Source organism: Kogia breviceps, chromosome 12, assembly GCF_026419965.1.
Source record: "Kogia breviceps isolate mKogBre1 chromosome 12, mKogBre1 haplotype 1, whole genome shotgun sequence".
NCBI lineage: Eukaryota > Metazoa > Chordata > Mammalia > Artiodactyla > Physeteridae > Kogia > Kogia breviceps.
The window spans coordinates 1,890,211-1,914,797 of NC_081321.1; the positions used below are offsets into that span (position 1 = coordinate 1,890,211).

General features: G+C 39.6%; 1 protein-coding gene across 6 annotated transcripts in view; it reads right to left on the reverse strand.

Moving 5' to 3' along the window:
* ERC1 (ELKS/RAB6-interacting/CAST family member 1) overlaps nucleotides 1-24,587 on the reverse strand; it is a 368,179-nt gene that overhangs the window by 160,732 nt on the left and 182,860 nt on the right. For all 6 annotated transcript variants that reach the window (XM_067008464.1, XM_067008463.1, XM_067008466.1 and 3 more), the window contains one exon: nucleotides 5,928-6,088. In XM_067008464.1, coding sequence (XP_066864565.1) covers nucleotides 5,928-6,088 — 161 coding nt within the window. The remainder of the gene's footprint in view (nucleotides 1-5,927; nucleotides 6,089-24,587) is intronic.

A 24,587-nucleotide genomic window follows, 5' to 3' on the forward strand; every position in this document is an offset into this window, starting at 1 on the left:
AGGAGCAGGGAGAGGTAAGGAACTCAAATACTGTACTGTAAATACTGTAATTACTGTACTTAATTAACCCATCTCCATCACTGTCCTGTGACAACTCAGAGCCCCACCTAAACTCAGTTCTGATGAGAAAAGATGTTTGACAGTTGATACCACACATTCTGTGAAGTAGGAAGCATGAGAGAGTTGGATGTGAGGGTGGAAAAAGAGGGGACAGAATTAAAGAGTTAACCAAGGCTAGGAAGGAAGTCCCCAAGTCAAGAGTTAGAAACTTTTCTTTATAATTTTAATTAGGACCAGTCCCACTAGTGTTACTTATTGCTATACTATACAGCATACTTTGCTTTCTTTTTCAACTCAAGTGTAGGAAATTTTCATAAGAATTTATGTGATTTCCCACAAAATATTTAAAGCTCAGTATTTCAGGCCACTGTGAAAAATGCTTCCAACTCCACTAAAAGTCCTTTGTCGTATGTCCAATGACTCAAATAAAGGCATCTGGTGGAAGTACACATAAGTGTAGCTTTGCAAAAAGTATACGTGTTCTAATTTTTATGTATCTTAAAAGGCATTTCAGTTTGTTACTAGTATATAATTTGCATAACTATTATCAATTTTGTGGTTAATTTGGAAGACTGTCATAGATCCCCAAGTGGGATTTTATATTTTAATGTCAGCAACTCTACAATAAATTTTAAAATGAAATTCTACAGAATATTAGGAGATAAAATAATTTAAAATACAGTCTCATTTTAATTATTCAAAGTAAAACAGATTGATCACCTAACTATACTAACCCCAAATAGCCTGAACTTTTCCCAGTAACCATTTTCTACAGCCTCCTTAATTCCAAGCATACTGCATTTTTCTCTCAAATTAAAAGGCAAGTATTTTTTAAATGCCAGAATTCAGATTATATTATTGAACTCTTCTTAGGTACATATGAAAATTTATTTTACGTGGGTGGGAAGTTAGATCTTTCTGTAGCCAGAAGTCATCTCCCTAGTATATAATGTGGTCCACAGCACTGTGGATTTCTCTAGCAACTTTATTAATGGGATGCTATTTATCACACAGCTCTAGATTCTCAAAGAAACGAAACAGCGATTCCACCATGACCTTCCAAAACAAACCAGTTCTCAGTATAGTCAAATGCATAGTTTGATAAAAGTTTACTCAAAATGAAACGTGAGTCTTTTGAGCTGTATTCATAATGCTAACATAGGGTGAGACTACAGTAGGACTCTGAATGCCGGGCAGTGGAGAATGAATCAGCTCATCTAGAAATCTTGATAGTGAAGCTCGTGACCTGAACTGACACTCAGAATTTATTACGGTTGTTACTTTATTATTTTCCTCCCTCTCCTGTTCATCCCTTCTTTCTTAGTCAAAGAGTGAAGTAAAAAAACAGTGATTAACAAAACCACAGCATAAGGAGAAGAACAATATGAGATCTGCCAATGAAAATGTCCCTTGTCCCCAGGGCCAGCCAGCCAACTCCAGGGCTGCTTCTGGGACTCCGGCAGGCCGCCAGGTGAACAGCTCCACATCTGCCCACACTCACGGCCGTCTGTCTGCAACAGACATTCAAAAATTACAATAATAAATACTAGGGATAGAAGAGAACTATCGGGGCATTCCTTTTGGTTTGACTAGTTCAGGATTATTCCAGAAAACTAGACTATTCTGGTGCTTTGCTGAAGGACTGTCTCTACAAATAAGCCAACCATCCTCTCTTCAGGGAAGACTTTTCTTATTCCAGATTCAGAGTCACACATGTGCGTGTTTCAGGCTCTTGTGCACATTGCATTTCCTTCATATTTCTTCTACGTTTCAAGTTCTCTGGTTACAGTAAACAAGTCCTTTTAACTTGTTCAGTTATTATTAATAAAGCAATGAAAACATTTAAAATATGGTGGGTCCTGCCATAACTACAGAAGGAAGAATCTTTTTGTCATTGCCAACAGCCACAGATAGGATATTACCTTTCTTCTTCTAAATTTTGCTGAAATGCTTTTCTGTTTTCCAGAAAACTGTTGCCAGTAAACACACGCGGCAAGCTAACAATACCCACTACTAAGGGCTTCCGATGCCAGGCGCTGCTCTCAATCCCATATGTTAACAACTTCTTATTCTACTGTGATGAAAATGCTATGAAGCGGGGACAATCATTATTGTCATTTTACAAATAAGGAGACTGAAGCACAAGAAGGCTAAAAAACTTGCTGAAGACACAGAGTTAATAAGTGGCAGAGTTAGAATCCAGATTCAGGCTCTTTCATTCCAGGAAGTATGCTCTCACTATTTGCCGTAAGTAATTAGATGCAGATATCATGCAGAACTACTTGGGGGGAGTGAACTCCTTGAAAATTGACAATGAACGAAGCAAATTCTGAGCAAAGTTGTAGAACTGAGACACTCCCAACCCAGGAGAGATGATTAGCAGAAACTGTTCAACATATGGAGAGGAGTCCAGAACATAGCAGAAGAAAGTCTATTCCTCCCTTGGTCAGCTATGCAGTGAAAAGGAATCAAAAGTTTACTGTATCAGAACCCACAGTATGTCATTCATAGTGTTATGTGTATAATTATGCTTAGGTTAATTGTACAGCTTTTGATTGAGGTTTTACGAATTATTACTTAATATTTGTATGCCAAACTTAAAAAAATTAAACTATAGTTGATTTACAATATTATATTAGTTTCTGGTGTACAGCATAGTGATTCAATATTTTTATATATTATACTACCTTTAAAATTTTTACAAAATAATGGCTATATTTCCCTGTGCTGTACAATAAATTGCTGTAGCTAATCTCCAAAATATACAAACAGCTCAAACAGCTCAATATCAAAAAAACAAACAACCCAATCCAAAAATGGGCAGAAGATCTAAACAGACATTTCTCCAAAGAAGACATACAAATGGCCAAAAGGCACATGAAAAGATGCTCAACATCACTAATTATTAGAGAAATGCAAATCAAAACAACAATGAGTATCATCTCACATCAGTAAGAATGGCCATCATCAAAAGAATCTACAAACAATAAATGCTGGAGAGGGCGTGGAGAAAAGGGAACCCTCTTGCACTGTTGGTGGGAATGTAAATTGGTGCAGCCACTGTGGAGAACAGTATGGAGGCTCCTTAAAAAACTAAAAATAGAGCTACCATATGACCCAGCAATCCCACTCCTGGGCATATACCCTGAGAAAAGCATAATTCAAAAAGATACATGCAACCTAGTGTTCATTGCAGCTCTATTACAATAGCCAAGACATGGAAGTAACCTAAATGTCCACCAATAGATGAATGGATGAAGAAGACGTGTTTTGTATATTTATACATATATATGTACACACAGACACACACAGACACACACGCACACACACACACTGGAATATTATTCAGCCATAAAAATGAATGAAATAATGCCATTTGCAGCAACGTGCATGGACCTAGAGATAATCAGACTAAATGAAGTAATCTGGACAGAGAAAGACAAATATCATGATATCACTTATATGTGGAACCTAAAAAACAACAACAAAAAGATACAAGTGAACTTATATACAAAACAGAAATAGACCCACAGACACAGAAAACAAACTTCTGGTTACCACAGGGGAAAAGAGCGTGGAGGAGGGATGCACTAGGAGTGTGGGATTGGCCACCACTCTCAACAGCATGTCTGGACACACAATCAGGCCGGAAGTGCTTAATTTGTTAAAAGAAAGGTAGTAAACAACCATTTCATTAAGATATGACAAGGAGAGACAACGAGGAGAAGTTTAAGTGCAAATTAAAGCAAGGACTACTTTAAAAACTTTAAGTCAGTAAATCTGCATGACAAACGTCTTGTAGAAAACCTAAGACCAGCACATGATGCTGTAGTAGAATCTCCTGAGCAAATGAGGAAGGTCATTTAAGAGACAGGTCACCTGTCAGAGCCAGGTTTTAACACCTTATTTCTAGAACTTTGATTTAATGTTTATTCATCAAATTTCTATACCACTTATAAATTCTGTGAATACTTTACTTACTTATCCCATGCCTTAGTGTGTGAGTGCTTGATCTTACCAAAAACAGTGCTGCAAATCACAGTATGTTTCTGAAATGTAATCTCTAACCTGGGTTGGCAAGGGAAGTCCATAAGAAAGTTTAGTACTGTGCTTCCAAAAATAGTAATAATAAAACAAAAATATCACACGCAATTCCCTTTTAATGGTTTAAAGTCAAGCATTCTTTAAAAAATTCTTTCATATCTTTTCAAAGTCCTAATAATAAAGGAAAATCCCTTTACAAATTCACCACTGTTTTGCTATAGACGCTTGAACTGAGTGGGAAAGATCTGACAAGTCAAGTCAAGATATTGGTACACAGAGAAAACGAAACAATACTCCTACACCGTTGCTTTAGCAGGGCCTGTTTGTGCTTAGGAGTATCACATCGATACCCTGTATTCCCAAATATTATATCCATCCTTCTTCTATGTTCTTGGCATCAATGATAAAACCTTGTCTTAAACTGCTTCTACTAGCCTGCTCATAAGAAGCAAACTTTCTCATCATGATACTCAGAACCCTAAATTCTCCCCGTTTTCCCTGCGTATCAACCTATTTCTGGCTCCAGTATCTGTCACTTCCGAGAGTACATCACCTGTAATACTTTTCTAAAAGATCAGGCTCTCTTAACCTCCCACTGTGTCCGAATAATCCATAAGCACAGGGGACATCCCGACATGTGTTTCCTCAACTCCTGGGTTGCTGTCATGATATCACAACAATCATGCCCCATGAAAATTCATGCTGAGGTGTCATGGCAAGATCCTCTGCTACTTTGTGGTTCTCAGATTCAACATTTATGGACAGTTCAAAGTAGCAGAAAAGAAGAGGGAATGTTAGCTTCAAGCACTGGCTGGGCTCAGAAAGACTGTTTACTTTAGTTCAGAGAGAGTGCGTGTTTATTGCACAGAAGAAGGAACTAACAGAAAGTGAGCAAAGATTATGTGAAAGAAAATTAACGGAGACAGATTGCAGAGGAGGGAACCAGAGCTTAAATCTGTGATAGAAATACGAAGCGAGCTTAGCGAAGGAGAGACAGTATCTCCTCTGAGTCAGGAGAGAAGACGACAAAAACACAGGTAACTGCTGAGGTGATGAAGGTAACTGAGGGGTCCCAGCATAGACTTGGTTTCAATAAGATGAGAGCAGGACGATTACATGGGAGTGGGGATTGGAGAGATGGAGAAAGTACTAAGGGACTTAAAAAACAGACGTACTTGTTCTGAAGAGAAGGAAACCAGACCTTTTCAAAGTCACAGAGGAGAAAAAGAAGCAGCTGTATTATGCACAGCAGATATATACAGCCTTCACAACAGACTATCTCAAGGAAGCTGCAAGATGTCTGGAAAGTAGGAAAATGATGTAAAGAAAGGTTCTGCTAAAAGTGACAATTTTGTAAAAACTGACTGGAGAGGGTGGCAAATGTTAATGGCTAAATATGGAGGATGGGTATAAGGAGTTTCATTATACTATTCTCTACTTTTGTGTACCTTTGGAAATGTGTATAATAAAAAATGCTTTTAAAATTGCCTAGCCATCGTATGACCTCAGGAGCAATGGTTATCTTCCTCAGAAAGCTCAACAACTTGCCAGAACTTTCCAGAATGTTTTAGGAATTTCAGAAACACAATTGCATACAGATACATACACTCTAGAGGACTGCAAAATTCAATGACAGGGAGACAAAAAAAGTTTCTATTTGACCAGGATTTGTCCCAAATTTGTTCTAAGGAGTGAGAAACACAAGTGAGCACTAAAATTAGGCTAAGTGGGTCAGGCGTGACAAACAAGGCCAGAAGATGAAAGCAATGAGGACACATGTTTCTACTAAGCATATGCCTGAAGAACAATATCATAAAACTTACTTCATCTCCAGAACTTCCTCTAAGTGTTTTCTTCTCTCGGCCCGAAGGTTGGTCAAATGAGTTTCCTTCTCTGCCAGTGACTGCTGGGTGCAGGACAGCTTCGCCTTCATGGACTCCAGCTCCTGTTTTACCTTCTCCATGGCCATCAGTAACTCCTCCACCTACAATCAATATAGAAAAGACAGAAACTGAGCATCTGGGTCAGGTACAGTCAGAGGAGCTGGGCAGTGGGCAACGCCTGGGTCCACAAAATTGAAGACACACCCATCAAAAATTCTGTACTCTCGCAGGATCAGACATTAATGGCAGTTAAAGAAGTACATCTCTCATCTTCCCTCCACTATAATTCTTCTCAGTTTAGATCCAAAAAACCCTCATTTTCTTCTTGACAAATGTAAGGGCATCAGAAGTAAAATACTGTGCCAGAAACAATCCCTTCTAAGGAATTTATTTGGAAACAGTCCAGAAACTTCTATGGAAATAACAATATAATGCAGATAAAAATATAAGGAACAAAATCATAATAAATATTTCTAGAAGGATTTTAGGAAATAAAAGCCATAAACCTGACTAATACCAGATGCAGAATAAACATAAATGAGTCATTTTTATTCGTTCAAACTAAGATTCTTCTGTTTATACCATTACAAAAAATTTCTTGTTAAAGAAACAGCTAGAATTCAATGGGATAATTTCCTGCTCTAAAGCTAGGTAGGTAGAGATTTTTTGAGGAAGGCAGGAAGAAAAGCAAAAAAATATATGACCAGATAGAGAAGAGACAGAATGTCTTTAAAAGCCCTGTAAAGGACTTCCCTGGTGGCACATTGGTTAAGAATCTGCCTGCCAATGCAAGGGACACGGGTTCGAGCCCTGGTCTGGGAAGATCCCACATGCCGTGGAGCAACTAAGCCCGTGCGCCACAACTACTGAGCCTGCACTCTAGAGCCTGTGAGCCACAAATACTGAGCTCACGTGCCACGACTACTGAAGCCGCGTGCCTAGAGCCCATGCTCCACAACACGAAAAGCCACTGCAATGAGAAGCCCGCGCACCGCAACGAAGAGCAGCCCCCGCTCACTGCAACTAGAGAAAGCCCACGTGTAGCAAAGAAGACCCAACACAGCCAAAAATATAAGTAAATAAATAAGTTTTTTAAAAAAATAACTAAATAAAATAAAAGACCTGTAAAATCCTGAGAGAAAGGAGACAGAATGTGAAAACACAGAAACTAAGAGCAAGTTCGGTACTTTATCAGTTATTTCCACTTACTCTGGGTGGTTCCAAAATCAGATTTAAATAAACATGTTCATCTTAATTCAGAGGCAAAAATATGTTGCCAAAATATCTGTTATTACCTAAAAACAACCACAACCAGAAAAGCAAACAGCCAAGTATACCAATCACAAGAGTTTACAGTCAGTTTGGTACTTGACAAGAAATCACCTTGGTTATAATCCTTTCCAGAGGCAGAGGTGAGTGTAGGTGGATGGACCGGTAACAGCTGTGAAAAAGTTACATTTAGTTTTTTGGCACTTGAATTATTTTACCTTGGGCGTCTTCTCAGAAGCGATCAAGTTAATGTTCTCAGCTAAACAGTATCGCGACAGTCCCAGCTGCTGTGAGACTTTTTCTTATTATGCAGATCTCTCTGGATATGTACTCACATATCAGCAAGCTTTACAAGACCATATAACTGCCTGCCTTTCTGAAAACTGTCAGTAAGGATGATTCTACATTATCAGTTTAATTCATATAAAATCTTAGCAAAAACTAGAGTAAATTATGCCCCAAGGTAAACCCTTGTAACACAAAATCAGCCATCAACAGCATCATTTATAGAAGGTCTACTAAACAGTGAGATGTGTCCATCTTTTATGAACTTAAGCGTATCTCACAACATCTCCCTCCCATCCTGTCCTTCACTGCTCCAGGCAAGCAATGGTATCAGTTTCTTATATAACTTGAAGAGATCTCTTATACATACACAAGCAAGCATGTATAAACTATTCCTCCCTTTCCTATACAGAGGTAAGCCCACTCTATACATACTCCTATGCATCTAAAATTTTTAGTAAACTTTTATTGAAATACAACATACAGAAAAGTACACGAAAATGATAAATGTACAACCTGAAGAATTCGAAGTGAACAAACCTATATCAAGAGCACACAGACCAACAGCCAGAACATTACCGTCAGCCCAGCCCCGCCTTACCCCTTTTCTAGATTAAGAGTAACCATTATTCTAACACTCTAGATTCGTTTTGTCTGTTCCTTTTAACTTTATACAAATGGAATTACATAGTATATAATTTTAAGCACAGATTTTTATTTTCCCCACTGGTGTTATATCTGTGAGATTCATCTACATTGCTGGGTAAAACTGTAGTTCTGTAATTCTCATAACTGTATGACATTCCACTGTGCGAAAATAGCAAAATTTACTGAAGGCACTTTTGATAAACAGAAGTTTTAAATTTTAATGGCGTTTAACAAAATTTTTCCTTTATACATGTTTATGTTCAGAGCTTTTTGTATAATGAATATGACAATTTTGTCAACCTCAAGGTCATGAGGATATTATTCTTTCTTCTAAATCCTTTATTGGACTATACATTCACATTTAAATATACAACATATATGCAACTGATTGTTTAATATGGTATAATGGTCAGACTCATTTTTACCAACATGGATATCCAATAGACTCAGCACTGCAAACAGTAGAAGGACTTCACAGTCATGGTAGGAAGGTACTTTTGGCCTACTTGGCAAAAGATCAGAAATTACTTAAAGACAACTTACAAGTTATAGGAAAAATAATTTAACAATGTTTTATATTGCACATAACCACCTTTAAATTTCATAAATGATCAATCTGAAATATCATATGCACTGATAAAAGGTGTACGTATATATTCCAGAGCTAAGAGCAAAACACACACTTACATACTCATGACCCAGTAGCTTTTGTTAAGTGCAATTATCCAACTGTATCCTCTGACTCTCCTGTGATAGGTAATCACTATTCTTAACTTGTGTACTTATTTCCTTTATTTCTTTATTTTTACCTCTGATGCATATATTCCAAAATAAATCACTACTCAGTTTTATCAGTTTATGACCACTGAAAAAATGGTATCTACTGACTTTCTTATTTCATCCCAAATTATGTTTATTCATGCATATAAAATAAGGGCCCACCATAGGAGTAAACCCCGGATCTAAGAGCACAACGCACACCTACGTACTCACTACTCCAGAGTTAAAAGCAATGACAGTCAACAGCACTAAGGACCCCAGCTCTAAGATTACGGTTTCTCACTAAACCGCATGGGCTCCTTGGAGAAATTATTGATTCCAGATTAGGAGGCAGAAATATACAAAAGATGGACTTTGCACATGTAGTGCCAAAAATACAAGAGAAAATAAGGATCATGACATAGAAACTCTGATAAAACCAGAAGAAACACAGCCGAAGAAAGAAAAAGAGAAAGCTTAGAGGAATACCCCTTATGACTATAGATGCAAAAAATACTATAAAATCAAAGCCAGCAAGATATAAAAATTGAGATTTATCCCAAGAATGCAGGTTGGTTTAACATATAAAATAAATGTTATAAATCATATTAATAAAATACATGACAAAAACCACATGATCATTTCAAAAGATATAGAAAAAGCATTTGACAATTTCCAAAACCCTTTCATGATAAAAATATTCAAGAAACTAGGAACAGAGGAGAACTTCCTCAAGCCAATAAATGGCATCTATGAAAAACTTTTAATGATGAAAGACTGCATGCTTTCCCTCTAAGACCAAGAACAAGACCAGGATGTCTGTTCTCACCATTTCTGTTTAATATTGTACTAGAGATGATAGCCAGTAAAAAGTAAGCTGCAAAAAATTTAAAGGCATCCATAGTGGAAAGGAAGACATACAATTTTCCCTAGCTGAAAATGATATGATCTTATAAAAGAATAATCCTAAGGAATCCACTTTAAAAAGTAAACAAATAGGGGCTTGCCTGGTGGTGCAGTGGTTGCGAATCCACCTGCCAGTGCAGGGGACACAGGTTTGAGCCCTGGTCTGGAAAGATCCCACATGCCATGGAGCAACTAAGCCCGTGTGCCACAACTACTGAGCCTGCGTTCTAGAGCCCGCGAGCCACAACTACTGAGCCTGTGTGCTGCAATTACTGAAGCCCGCATGCCTAGAGCCGACACTCCACAAGAAAAGCCACCGCAACGAGATGGCTGTGCACCGCAACAAAGGGTAGCCCCCACTCGCTGCAACTACAGAAAGCCCACGCGCAGCAACGAAGACCCAACACAGCCAAAAATAAATAAATTACAATAAATAAATTTTTTAAAAAGTAAACAAATAAGTATACAAAGGTTACAGGATACAAGATCAATATACAAAACTCAACTGTATATCGATACAGAGACAATGAACATTCCAAAAATGAAAGTAAGAAGACAATTCCATTTAATATAGCATAAACAAGAAGGAAATACCTAGATATAAATTTAGCAAAAAAAAGCAAGATTTCTGTTGAAAAGTATAAAAGATTGTTAAAAGAAATTAAAGATTTATTAAATAAACAGAAAGACAACACGTTCATGGATTGAAAGAGGTAATATTAAGATGGCAATACTCTCCAAACTGATCTACAGGTTCAACAAAATCCCTATAAAAGCTCTCTATGTTTTTCCCCAGAAACTGACAAGCTGATCCCCAAACTCATATGGAAATGAAAGACAGCTAAAATAAGTAATCTGGGGGTGGGGGGAAGAGGACTCATACTTCTTGACTTCAAAACTTACCACAGAGTTTCAGAATGGTATTGGCATAAGGATGGACAAAGAGACCAACGGAAAAGAACTGAGAATCCAGAGATAAACCCCAACTTTTACCGTGAACTGATTTTTGACAAGAGTGTCAAGGCAATTCAATGAGGGAAGAATATTCTTTTGATTGAAAGGTGCGTGGACAACTGCCCTATTGCTTTACATTTTAAAGGTCCCATACCATTAACTTCTTAGCCAAAATGAGTCACTTGTCTAATAGAATGACCCACATTTTGGATTCAGTTGACTGTTTTTTTGGTTTTTTTAAAAAATGATACTATTTATGGTGTTCCTCTGGTCCTCATGTTTCTTGTAAACTGAAAGTAATAGGGAAAGGCTTCATGAGATTTGGGTTTGTTTCGTCTGTCTGACAACAGTACTCCATAGGCAAGGTGTGTACATCATATTATATCACATAATGACTGTCTCACTTTTTTTTGGTAACATCTTTATTGGAGTATAACTGTTTTACAATAGTGTGTTAGTTTCTCCTTTACAACAAAGTGAATCAGTTATACATATACATATGTTCCCATATCTCTTCCCTCTTGCGTCACCCTCTCCCCCACCCTCCCTATCCCACCCCTCTGGGTGGTCACAAAGCACCAAGCTGATCTCCCTGTGCTATGCGGCAGCTTCCCACTAGCTATCTAATTTACATATGGTAGTGTGTATATGTCCCTGCCACTCTCTCACATCGTCACAGCTTACCCTTCCCCCTCCCCATATCCTCAAGTCCATGCTCTAGTAGGTCTGTGTTTTATTCCGGTTTACTATCCACTAATCTCTTCAGGACATTTTTTTTTTCTTAGAGTCCATATATATGTGTTAGCATACGGTATTTGTTTCTCTCCTTCTGACTTACTTCACTCTGTATGACAGACTCCAGGTCCATCCACCTCATTATAAATAACTCAGTTTCATTTCTTTTTATGGCTGAGTAATATTCCATTGTATATATGTGCCACATCTTCTTTATCCATTCATCTGTTGATGGACACTTAGGTTGCTTCCATGTCCTGGCTATCGTAAATAGCGCTGCAATGAACATTTTGGTACATGACTCTTTTTGAATGATGGTTTTCTCAGGGTATATGCCCAGTAGTGGGATTGCTGGGTCGTATGGTAGTTCTGTTTTTAGTTTTTTAAGGAGCCTCCATACTGTTCTCCATAGTGGCTGTATCAACTTACATTCCCACCAGCAGTGCAAGAGGGTTCCCTTTTCTCTACACCCTCTCCAGCATTTGTTTCTAGAGTTTCTGATGATGGCCGATCTGACCAGTGTGAGGTGGTATCTCATTTTAGCAATTACACTGATCAGTGTCTCAGTACCATTTATTGAAAAATCCATTCTATCTCCACCTCTGACATCCATCCAGTATCCCCGTAAGCATGGATATGTTTCTATGCTTTCTATTATGATCCACTGGTTTGCCTATTCCTACACCAAAACCACATTAGCTTTATAAGGTTTGACATCTAAGAGGAATGGTGTTCTCTTTTCAAGAGCATCTTAGCTATTTTGAATTTCTGCAAAAGATATTTCCTGAGCCTAGCATAGTCCGGGCACTGTTCTACAACAGTTCATGGAAGAGATACATATTTAGGACTTTAATATCTTTCAGAAAAGATTTATAATTTTCTCCATAATGATCTTGAACATTCTAATAATATTTATTCCTTGGAACTTTATACTTTTTAAAATGCTATATTAAGTAGTATCTTTTTAAAAAAATGTAATTTTCATTTTTGTGCAGGCTATAGAAATGCAACTGATTTCTATAAACTTACACTGTATCTAGTGTCTACTTAAATACTCTTTATGGACTTTTTCTCTACTATGCAGACAACCATTCATATCTTAATGACAGTTTTCTCTCTTACCTTCCAATCCTTATAGTATTTATTTCTTTTACTTGCCTTACTGCAGAGCCCAGAAAGTCTACAAAGATGTTGACAGCATGCACTCTGTCTCATTCCTGATCATACATAGAATATTTTTTAAAGTTTTATCCATAAGTAAGTAGTATAATTTTTAATAGCTGTCCTTCGACAGGTTAAGGAAATTCCCGTCTACTACTAGTTAGTTAAGAATTTTTTAAAATTACAAATTAATGTAAAGTTTCTGCATTTCTTGAGATGATTATATGACTTTTCTCCTATCATATTTTAATGTTGTAGACTACAGCAATTAGTCTTCTAATGAAAACAATATTAAAATCCTGGAATAAACCTAACTTCTTCAAGTATATCTTTCTTTTTCACATACACTCATTTTGGATTGGCAATATTTTGTTTAGGAATTTTTATATTTATGTTCGTGCTTGAGACAGGCCTAAACTTTTACTTTCCCGTATTAACTTTGTCAAGTTTTGATATGAAGTTATGCTGGCCTTATAAAATATGTCCCTCTTTTTTATTTTTCTGGAATTGTTTCTATAAGACTGAAATGATTTGTTCCTTGTATGTTTATTAAAAAATCACCAATATAACTCTCTGGGCTTGAAATTTGTGGGAATAAATTTTATTACCAACTCTTTTTATTTTTTTCAGGTTTTCTTTTTCATATTTAGCTAGCTTTGCTAAGTTCCATTTTCCTTGGCATTTGCTCATTTAGTCTAAGTCTTCACATGTACTGGCAAAGGTGTCCTTGTATCTTTTCAATACTGGCAGGACTTGTAGTTAGGAGCCCTTTACCACTCCCAAAGTTGCCTTGCTCTCTGTGCCTTCTTTCTTTTTCTCTTTTAGTCTCACCAAAGGCCAGTCAATTTTCTTAGTGTTTTCAAAGGACTAATCCTGGGTGTTATGGATCCTTTTTATAAAAAGGGGGGAGGTCTGTCTCTTAGACTCTCTACCTTGGGCTACCATGGACATTTTCTTTTGTCCGGCCAAGATACAAAAACCAACGTTCAAGTTCAACAGCTTACCAAGTACTTATCTTAGAATTCCCTCTCTATTCATCCCCTGGCCTGAGAATTTTCTACATTCTTGACAACTTATGCATGCATATTTTATCAGCCATCTTCAATTGTTTCTGTGGAAGTTATTTTCCCAGCATCTAGTCTGCCATGGTTACAGATACGTTTTATCTTTCATTCCAAACTTGAACTTACAGAATTTTGCTTGTTAGTAAAACATAATTTTCTTAAAGATTGCTTAATTTTCCCATCCATTTGAGTGCCAGATCAAGGTATCAAGGTATTTGTACCTCGGATCATACATACATCCAAATAAGCTTCAAAGCACTTTAGCATTTAATGCAAGCACGGTGCCATAAACCAGGATTTCCAACTAATCACCTGATTTGTGCTCTGGTTCCAAGCCAGGGAAACAGCTTCAAAGCCAGATGGAAATTCTTCACTTTCTGTTACTTTCCCACAGTCCCAGAGGACACATTCGGCTGCCTCCCCTCGGACACCCACCCCACCCTGCGCCCACCACACAGCAGTTGTTGTGTAGTTTGGGGCACAGACGGTGAGAAATGAAGGTAATGAAAGCCGAGGAGAAGAAGAGATACATACCACACAGAACAATGAAGAAATTCTCCACAATTTTAAAATGTGCTCCAGGTCACAGTATGATTTTCGAAAGCACACGCTATAAGACATTTTTAAAAAAACAGAGCTGGGATTCAAGTATGTAACCTAACTGCCTCCACTAAAATATTAAGGAGAAAGTTCAGGGCTGACAGCGTGCAGTGCCAGCAGGACCAGATGGTTTGCTTAAATCACAAGCTAATAAACTTTTACTCAGAATAACAAGGGAACAAATCATGGCTTTGCCACAGACCCATTTTCCCTAAGAGAGCAAAGCAACTGGGCACTTCAGGTAGGTGCTGGCGAAGACTGCACCTCCAAGCTTCCCGCCTTCTTCTGTTCCACAACGAAGAGCAAAATACTTTTTGTAGTTTCCAAGATGCTTATGGAAAATCTTGTTACAGTTTCTTGGGAAGATAAGAGGCATAAGTCTCCAAAGGAGAAAAAAATGATTAGAAGAAATAAGGAGGGGTACAAAAAGAAGACCATCTAGAGGTTAAGCATTCATTGTGTAAGTCAGATTTTCAAATGATAAGTCCCCTAGTTTTCCTGATTTCAACGAAATTCTAGATTAAGACCCACTCTGTTATACAAGTGACCCCCCCCAAAAAAAAAGTTATCTAGCTCTTGAGTTGAGAAGCATGTTTGAAGTATTAATGAGAACTTAACATACATACCTACATACATACATTCCCATACCTTCTCCTAACAAACTGCTTTAGGAACCTCACAACCACTACTAATGAGAGTTTGAATTCACAGAATGCCCAAGAGATTTATGCTAGTATTTATACTGGAAATCTTCTCTTTATCCCCATATGTTCTCTTTGTCAAAGCATGGTAATTCTTCGACCAGGTATATACCAATAGTGCAGTATTTTATGAATATGGAATACCTACAGCTATTACAATAATAATACGAGCAACTTACACTAGTTGAATACTCTGAATGCGCTAAGCCTTTTACATACGCTGTCTCGTCGTCCTCACAAGGACCCTGTGAGGTGGCATTATCGTTAGCGTCAGTTTTACAGAAGAGGAAGCAGCTTCAGAGAGTTTAAGTGCCTTACCCAGGTCACACAGCCAGAGGAGGCAGAGCTAGGGTTCCAACCAGGCGGTCAGACTCCACTGCTGGTCACAGTTAACGCTGCTTTGCTACAATGCATCAGTGTTCAACAAGTCCTGAAACAGCCTCCCCCAACTGTAGCTAACGGACCCCTCTGGGGAGTGTGCCCACGCCCACTCTTGCATCTTTCTATCCCTCCTTTCTCTCCCTTCTCTGCCATCTGCTACCCCCCCCCCCGGTACTTAACTCCCTCCCCGTGCCAGGCACTGTGTATTATACCACCAGGGCTTAATAGAAATACACATGCTTCCCTAGTGCTCCATGTAGAGATACAGTCATTAACTAATAATATTTGTAAATGTATAATCATAAATCATGAATAGATTTATGTAAGGAAGAACAGGATGCCATGAGAATAAGTAACATGAGGCTCTGATCTATGTTTTGGGGGCCTAGAGAAAGTTTCCCCAAGAAAGTCAAGGAGCAGATGGGGAGGAAAAGAGCATTCCAGCTCCAGGGCCCAGCAAGTTTAGAAACCCTGAAGTGGGAATGCACATACCTACAAGAGAAGATGAAACAGATGAAAGTATCGCAAGCCTCGAGAGCACGGGGAGGAAGCGCGCACAGGTGGCAGGAAAGGAGGCGGCGGCGGTCGCGGGGCTGGGGAGGCCATACGAGGCGTCTCTGGCGTTTCTCCCCAGAGCGACAGAGGTACCAAAGGGTGTGAGCAAACAGAGGAGCGAGGTGGTTTAGAATGTTAAAATCAGAATGACTAAAATAATGGGCCACGGAATCTAAGCTGAACAGAGCGGGACGCAAAGCCAGGGCCAGTGGATCGGTATAAAGCAAAAAGAGACAAAGAGCCTCAGCAAAGAGGGTGGCAGTGGAAACCTGAAAGCTGAAACGACAGGCAAGTGTGATCTGAGAGGAGGACGCTGTCATGAGTGGGCTGGAGGGGCACTGGATTAGCAAGGTCTAGGGTGCCAGACGTGCACCGAAGGGCGGCGAGCCCTCGGGCCAGGAGGCGGAGAGGACAGACCAGGGGGCTATATCCGCACAGACGCTGGAGCCGGCGAGGCAGCGGAAGTCGGCAGCGAAAAGCTTCACGCCACAGCTGGACGGCACGAGCCCGGAGGAAGCAGAGGCTCTTGCATGGGTGAGACGGGCCGGTGGCCAGAAGGGTGCCAGGAAGCAAGACAGAATTAACATTTACTGGACCACCAGGCAGGGCTGTGAGGAGCCTCCAGGGGAGAGGCCAGATCACACTTCGGGCAAAGAAGGTGAACGTGGTCCAAGGAGTCAAGTAAGAATGTAGGTGCCAGGGCCGGGCACAGAGCGGATACTCGATGAATATTTGTTGAATATTGTTGAATAAATGGAGACAGATGGGCCTGTGGATTCTGGTGACCTAGCAGGAGATGTAAAGGGGATGAGAAGAGTGGAAGGGCTGGGTTAGGGCAAGAAAGCACGGAACAACATGGGGACCAAGGTGCAGAGCACAGACGCTCGGGGGCTTCGGGGGGCGGGGGGCAACGTCTGCTAAAATGCAGGATGAAAGGCACAGCAAAATTAACTCCAATAGGTTCTCTGAAGAGAGTGGGCACTTCAAAATGAATCAGATGCCTCTAAAATAAGAATTTAAATATTGTGGTTTTTTTAGTCCCCATTTGAATGCATATGACATATGACAGTGTTGATTATAACTCTCTATTCTGTTTACTGAAAGTAAGATATAAGTGATTCTGGAGGTAACCTAATGGTAACAGATACCACTGAACTCAGCAGAAGGTTAGACTTAGGGACTGTCAGGCATTACTACTGTCTTTTATTCTGGACTTTATAAAGAAGAACCCAAACATGGGTAGAAGTCACAGATAACAGTACTGAAGAAAAAAACCACAGAAACCACAGTTCAACTTTGGGAGTCACTAGATTTCTTGACTTTTTCTATATAGCTGGACTTCCCCAATATTCGACAATGCCAAATAAAATCAGCAAATGACACTTTTAATAATTAATGTGCTCCACGGGCGAAGAATTTACAAAGTATTTTTTACCGTCCCTCAAAACATGCTTCACATTCCCCGAGGACACTTAACAATGCACGCGGCTCACAAGGACCCACACAGTGAGGGCTGACAGGCAGGGGAAGTAATAAATTCACACTGACGGGCTGTATGCCTTCACTGGTAGCGGCCTTTACGTTTCCAGTGACGTTATGCTGTGGTAACAAATCTTCAACTGAACATCAATTTTAAAAGAGCGGAAACACGACAATGTGAAAGAAATGCCTCTTTTTCAAGCCATCTCAGTTTTGCTTTTTTTTTAAACCAACGCAGAGGGCTTGGGTAGATAAGTCCTATAATAAGCACTCATCACTCCAGAGCGGAGCTTGAAAAATCAGACGAGTAAAATGTGGGAGCACATTGTCAAAGAAAAGCAAATGTCCCCCTCCTGGTAGGACTCGCATCATCTGAGTGACCAGGAGTGGGAAGGGGCTCTGGAAGGGCCAATGTTTACCTCAGTGCCAACTCTCCTTGGGTGATTTCTTGGTAACACAGCATCAAAACTAAAAGGCAAAAATCTGAATTAAGCACTGAAAACTATTTTTTCCAGAGACTGTTACTTGATTAATGTCTCCTATAATTTGCTTATCTTAGCAACAAACAGGTTGTACCAGAATCAAGTAAAAAATTAATAATTTCCTAGGTCCGCATAAACTCCACGGCTCCTATTCTATGCCTATAAGCAAGAAGGACAGAAATAATCTAAATAACATCACATTTTCTTTCTGCAGCGAAGAAGATGGGACAACTATCATTTTGCACTCTTCTGCATCTGGGTAACTCAGGAAAAGAAATTTTAAAAGAGGAGGAATGACAAGACTTTCCCTTGAACTTCGAGCTCTGGTACGTTCTCTCCTGAAAAAAAACTTTTTCTGCATTGCTGAGAAGTCAAGGTAACAGGATACAGTACATGATAGGAGGGCTGTATAAGTTGCCTAGGTTTTGGAAAGAAAATTCCTTAGTTAAAATTATGTATTTGGTTATTTCACATGGAGAAAACCTTAATTCACCTTTATTACAGAAAACAGCAGTCCTCTCACTAGCATGAAGTCACCAACAGGTAAGAGAGCATTTAGGGCTCAAGCCCTTCCTCTAAGGTCAAGTGAACAATTGAATAAAAACAGCTTCAGACTGTTTCCTTAAGTTTTCAACAAAGAAATCAAAAACCTACTGGCATTTTAACTGGAAATGTTAATACTCATTTGCATTGCTAAAAAAAAAAATCAAATAGCTACCTAGAAGTAAAAAAGCGACATTTCATTAATTAGAGATACATTTTGTGGGGAAAACATATTTCAATATAACCCCTGAAAAATGGTTACAAAGAAAATATTGACCGATGACAGTTATTTGACCTTATCAAAAGTATATTATCAGCCAAAGGAGTGAAGTTAAAGCGTGGGATTTAATGTCTGGCAACCCAAGGATGATACCAAGAGGGAACTCATAAGTCTCTCTCTCTCTCTCTCTCTCTCTCTCTCACACACACACACACACACACACACACACACACACACACACAGGATTATTCTGGGAACTCATAAGTCTCTCTCTCTCTCTCACACACACACACACACACGCACACACACACACAGGATTATTCTGGGAACTCATAAGTATCTCTCTCTCTCTCTCTCTCTCTCTCTCACACACACACACACACGCACACACACGCACACACACACACACACAGGATTATTCTGGTCTGGCCATAATAAATGAGGCTCAACATTTGTGTACTGCCTTTAGAGGCTACCAAAACACTTGTGGGGCAATAAGTTACTCCACACAGGTGAGAGTACAGAGCCCTAGAAAGACTACGAAACTCGCCCTACATCACAGTTAATAAACAGAAGAAACCGAACCCACGTCACTTGATGCTGGCTCAAAGCCCTTCACACCCACCCTCGCTGCCTCTTCGTTAATTCACTAAAGAGGGTGGAGGTCAGAGGAAGGGACACAGGAGCACCGACAACAGAGCTCGGGCCACGCCACACACGAGAACGATCTGCTGTGTAAGATAAGTGCCGCTGGTGCAGGTTTCTCTAGGAAAATATGTTTCACTGAAAACATCCAGGAAGGCACAGCCAAGGAGAACATAAACTGCACATAAAGATCAGCAGGAAGCCATCTGGCTCCCACGATTTCACCTTCAGCCTTATCCTGGATGACTGCCTCTATCATCAATAACTTGGTTTCTCAAACTGCACAGCAGGATGTAACAGAGTAAGGGCCAGATACCCCAAGAACCATTACAAGCAAACGAAACATCATCTGTTACAGATCTGCCACAAAGATTCCAAAAGCACTTCCCAGTGTGGCAGTGGCTCCACACTTTAGACACAAGTATAAAAACACAGCTACTTAGAAAACCAGCACCTACAGACTAGGGCACTCAACTGTGTGGCTCATTTTGGGGTGTGCCAACGTTTTATTTCTTCTCCACTGCAGTTACTTTTTGCATCTGATTTCAACTTTTGAAAACACAGATGTGGTCCTTTTGTTGAATAAAAAGAAAAAATCAACCTGAAATTCAGAGACACAGATACTTCCTGAAGTTCCAGGATAACATAATCATGTACTATTTTTTCAAAACTTTTCAAAAGTAAGAAACTAACCAAAAAGACAACCAGAAGTGTACTATTTTAAGAACTACTTTACGAACTACTGATGGATATAGGGGGTTTGTTTTGCTTTTTTGTCATAACCATTGCATGTGGTTACTTCCTGGAGGCTTCAGTTTTCCTTCAGACTTTCTTTAGCTGTTGTCTAGTGACCCCATCTGGCAAAATTATAGAGCAAGTTATACTGGCCCAAGCTTCTGGCAAGTCAAACTTTTTTTATTTTATGTAAGAAGGAAATAAGAAAATAGAAGGTCAGGGTGAAAGAATTTTAAGGATTTTTAGCTTCATCCTTCTATAATACATAGGATAAGAGGAAAACCATGTAATTAAGAAAAGGTCATGCCATTCTAACTGAAGGAATTCATGTTGTTTTCCTTGTTATTCTTGAAGATGCTTGTTTAGTATTCTGATCTTCTATTAAAAGTTGTATTAAAACTCTGAGATTTCTGCTTGCTTGTTTAATACAAAGATGAAGTAATTAATTCAAAAGTGTATCCAGCACAACTAGATGAATAAGATTATGAATAGTACAAAGTTGTTTAAATTTTTAAGTACAGAGTTTACTAAAAACAGAGAAATGTCAGTTTAAACCATGAAAATCGGCCTTGAGATGATAGGCTTTAGTTGTCTCTCATTCTTACTATCAACATTCAGAGCTTGGTTTTACTAAACAGGGTAAAAATTACAAGCAGAAACTGAAGGAGCGCTTTTAAAACACTGAGAGTTTCATTTTAATTCCCCATCTGACTTAGTCCGCACTTGTGAAGGTGGCTACAACATTCACACAGTTTCAACTCTTCTTTTGAACATTCGCTGTCTGAGACCTTTGAGTTTCTAGACATGCTGTTATTTGAACACATTTGGGTAATTTCCATTAATAAGTGGATTGAAATGCAGAATCATATTGGGTCGCCGTTACCGCAGACTGTATCATTCCTTTGACTTGAAGCCCGTTTCATACATCTCTCTAAGATCAAAAGGAGGAGGAGTCTAAACATGGAGGTTTCTGCTACGGCCGGGTACAGCCATTTAACTACTGCTTTCAACAAGCCAGAGACGGCAGAGCTCTCTTTGAAGTGGCAGCCCTGTTGGTCTTTGAAGTCCCTTGTCAATTGCAGAAAGGCTCTGGTGGGGTTTGTTTTGTAGCCAGCTGTCACCGTGAAGGCAGACATGACGTATTTCCAGCAGTCTCACTTCAGGGTCTGTCAAGTGACTGATTTCATAACCAGTCACCATAACAAAGGAGATTCAAACTCACTGACATGAGAGCAAGAGTCCACAGTGAAACTTACTAGGTTCCTCTTGACAGAGCCTGATTTAAATACTCAAGTGGTTACACAATGGCAAAGAGACGACGGCTGTGAAGTGAACTGTCACATCTCCTCGGATCCTTGAATATTAAAAATGTACTTTCCGTATGTTTATCAATAAAATGTTTCATAACAACAGTATCTTCAATCTTTGCACTGATGAAAAATGATGACTTCTGCAGAAATCAGTAAACTGCTTTAAAAGCACAGTTTACATCCCTAACTTACAACTAGACTTTCTTACATAAGACAATGATTCTCTATAGTTCTGAGACACGTTTGCATTTGTAATGCTTTTAGACCGCTCAGCTACTCAAGTCAAAAATCCCCACCACTCCTGACACAGAAATCAGTTTAAGACTTAAAAGGATAAGTAAAGAAAAACAATTTAACATGTGTTAAGAAACTTCTATAAGCTATAAATATAGCCCATGATAGCACTATATAAAAGGAAACAATAATATTACAAATCTATTTTTAAGGTGGGGAGAGATGATACCAATCTTGAAAAATCAAATGTTAAATTTACCAATGATGATCAGAAGTATTAATCCCACTGGAAGGAAAACAGGGTAGGAACAAAACGATTTTCATACTCATCTGACCATAGTTTCTATCTGTTATGTAGAATGTTTTGAGCTTTCACATGTTTTTACGAACACGGCGTGCTGCGGTCAGAGGAGAAGACCAGATGTACACAGGACGCTTAGCTCCCAGGGGCTCTCAGACCAACCTCAGTGTGGCTAGGGCTGCACGTTCGTCCCAGGAAACACAAGTCCTCTATTTCCCACTGACGAAACAGGTCACAGGAATCCCAATGATTCCTAAGTTGTACTTTTCCATTCTGGCCACCATGCTTTAAACTCAAGCAACCAAAAAAAGGTAAATTACGCTCAAATAACGATATCTATTCTAAGTCTTTAAATCTACAATTCTGAAACCTTTTGAGTTTTTCTGATCAGATGACAAAGCGCTTCATTAAATCCCATGGAAAGGAACTGCAGCAAAGAATAAAAACATGTATTAATTTAAAAAAATGTTTGGTAATGTCTGTAAAAATCATAAACTTACCGTGAAACTTTAAATTGTTTAGTAAATAAAGTGATGCTGCTGTTATTAGGGGTATAGACACTCAGGTGGTCAGAATTACATTTCATTCATTCACTCATGCACTCAAAAAATACTCACTGATTGTCACTATGTACCAGATGTGACGGTAGGTATCAAAGATACAAACAGTAAACAAGACACAGCCTGGCCCTCACGGAGCTTTCATTCTACTAGAGAAGGCAGAGAATCTCTTCGGTGACAGTAAATAAGTCATAAGAACACAGTAAAACAAACAGCACAGGACGCTGCTGCCAAACATGTGGGAGACACGTAACTCAGACTTGGCGGGTCAGAGAGGGCTGTATGGAAGGAGGGGCGGAATTTACGCAGACAAGAGAAAAGGGCAAAGAGGAGGACACTGCTTCACACAGAGGAAAATGTAGATTCATAAAAAATGCACACCAGACTTCACCCTTCCGAAAAAGGACCCAATGAGCACTGGCGCTCTTTTTCTATCCAAGAAATATTAAATAATCCAAGATTTTTATTACTCAAACGATTAAACAAGACTACTGAGAAAGTATCAGCGTGGCGACCGGCAGTTAACAGGTTATCAGTAAAGGTAGTACCTCGAGCAGCAGTGGTATTAAGAGAAAGATGCTATGTGCGCTCCCTGTGTGTCACATTTTCTGGGAATAAGCCAGGCACGTATTTAGGGGGTCATCAAAAGCTTACTTTGCAGAAATATACAGAGTAAACAGGTACTTTCTCAGTTGATGTGCATTGGAGGTTAGCTGGAAGAGGTCTGTACGTTGTGAATGGCAAACCCGAAGCTAAAGTGAAGAAAGGAAAGCCAGCCGTACCCCGTCTCCCGGCTTTATTTTCTGAGCTCAGGGCACTCTTCCGAGCCAAACCTGTAAACCCAACCGCCCGCCTGACGTCACGAGAGACAGGACACAGGCACCTCCCGTCCAACATGTACAAAGCTGAACCCCTACCTTGAACGGCTCCTCCTCCAGCTTCCACAGAGTTGAATAAACACCACCGCCCTCCTGCACTTACAGCCTCAAGGCGGAAAAGGTGGGCATCGGCCCCGCCACGTCCTCCTCCCTAACCTCCCACACGCGGACCGTCAGCAGACCCTGCTCATCGCACGTGGCTCCGAGCAGCCAGCACCCCCCAGGCCCTTGCATCATGCGGTATCTTCCTGACAGGTACGGCCCTCCTACCCTTGCTCTCTCTCTACTTATTCTTCAAATCACTGCCAGAAGAGTCCCTCAAAACCTAAAATGGATTTTCATCACTCTTCTGTTTGAAACGATTTAGACTGCAATCTGGTTTCTTCCTACCTCTCCAGCTTCACGTCAGACCACCTGTTCTCACTTGTTTACCTACCCTCTCGCTTACCTTCGCGCTCAGCCGCCAGCTCGCCTCCACTCACTCCTCTCGCCACGAAACCGGTTTTCCTTTGGTTCTCTGACTGCGCCTCGCTCCTCCATCCGGGGGTCCACACACCGTGGTTCCCCCGGCGGTAAACCTCTGGCCATTCTTAACCTCACTAAGTCCTGTATACTTTTCCACGTCTCAGTTTAAGCATCAATGCCTTTGTGATGCCTTCCCTGACCATTCACTCTAAATAAGGTCCTCTTGTTATACCCTTTCATAAAACACTATACAGGACTATTATTTGTTTGTGGCACAACTTTAAAGAATATGTTTAAATCTGTGATCACCGGATCTCCCTAACATATAACCGCCGTTAGGAGAAAGGACCATTTTGTCTGGCTCACAAAAATAGCCACAGCTTCCAGAACATAGCAGCCTCTCAATAAAATTAATTAAATGAACAATGGAAAAAATGAAATAGGTAATATCTCTGAGGCCATTAAACTCTTAACAGTGCTGGGGTGGCACATACTCCTGGTCGACAGACATCTCCTTCTCACTTGTATAACTATTCTACTCATTTTTCTGACACTAACTCCAATGCTCATGCTATAAATTTAAGTGTGTAGTTATATGAATATGGGGAAATACACAAGATTATGACATCTCATATCTCCCCATTATTTCTTAAAGGAAAAATTACGTTTGACAAACATGTAGACCATGGATGTTTTCCCAAAAACAAAAGTGAAAAAAGGACCAAGGACA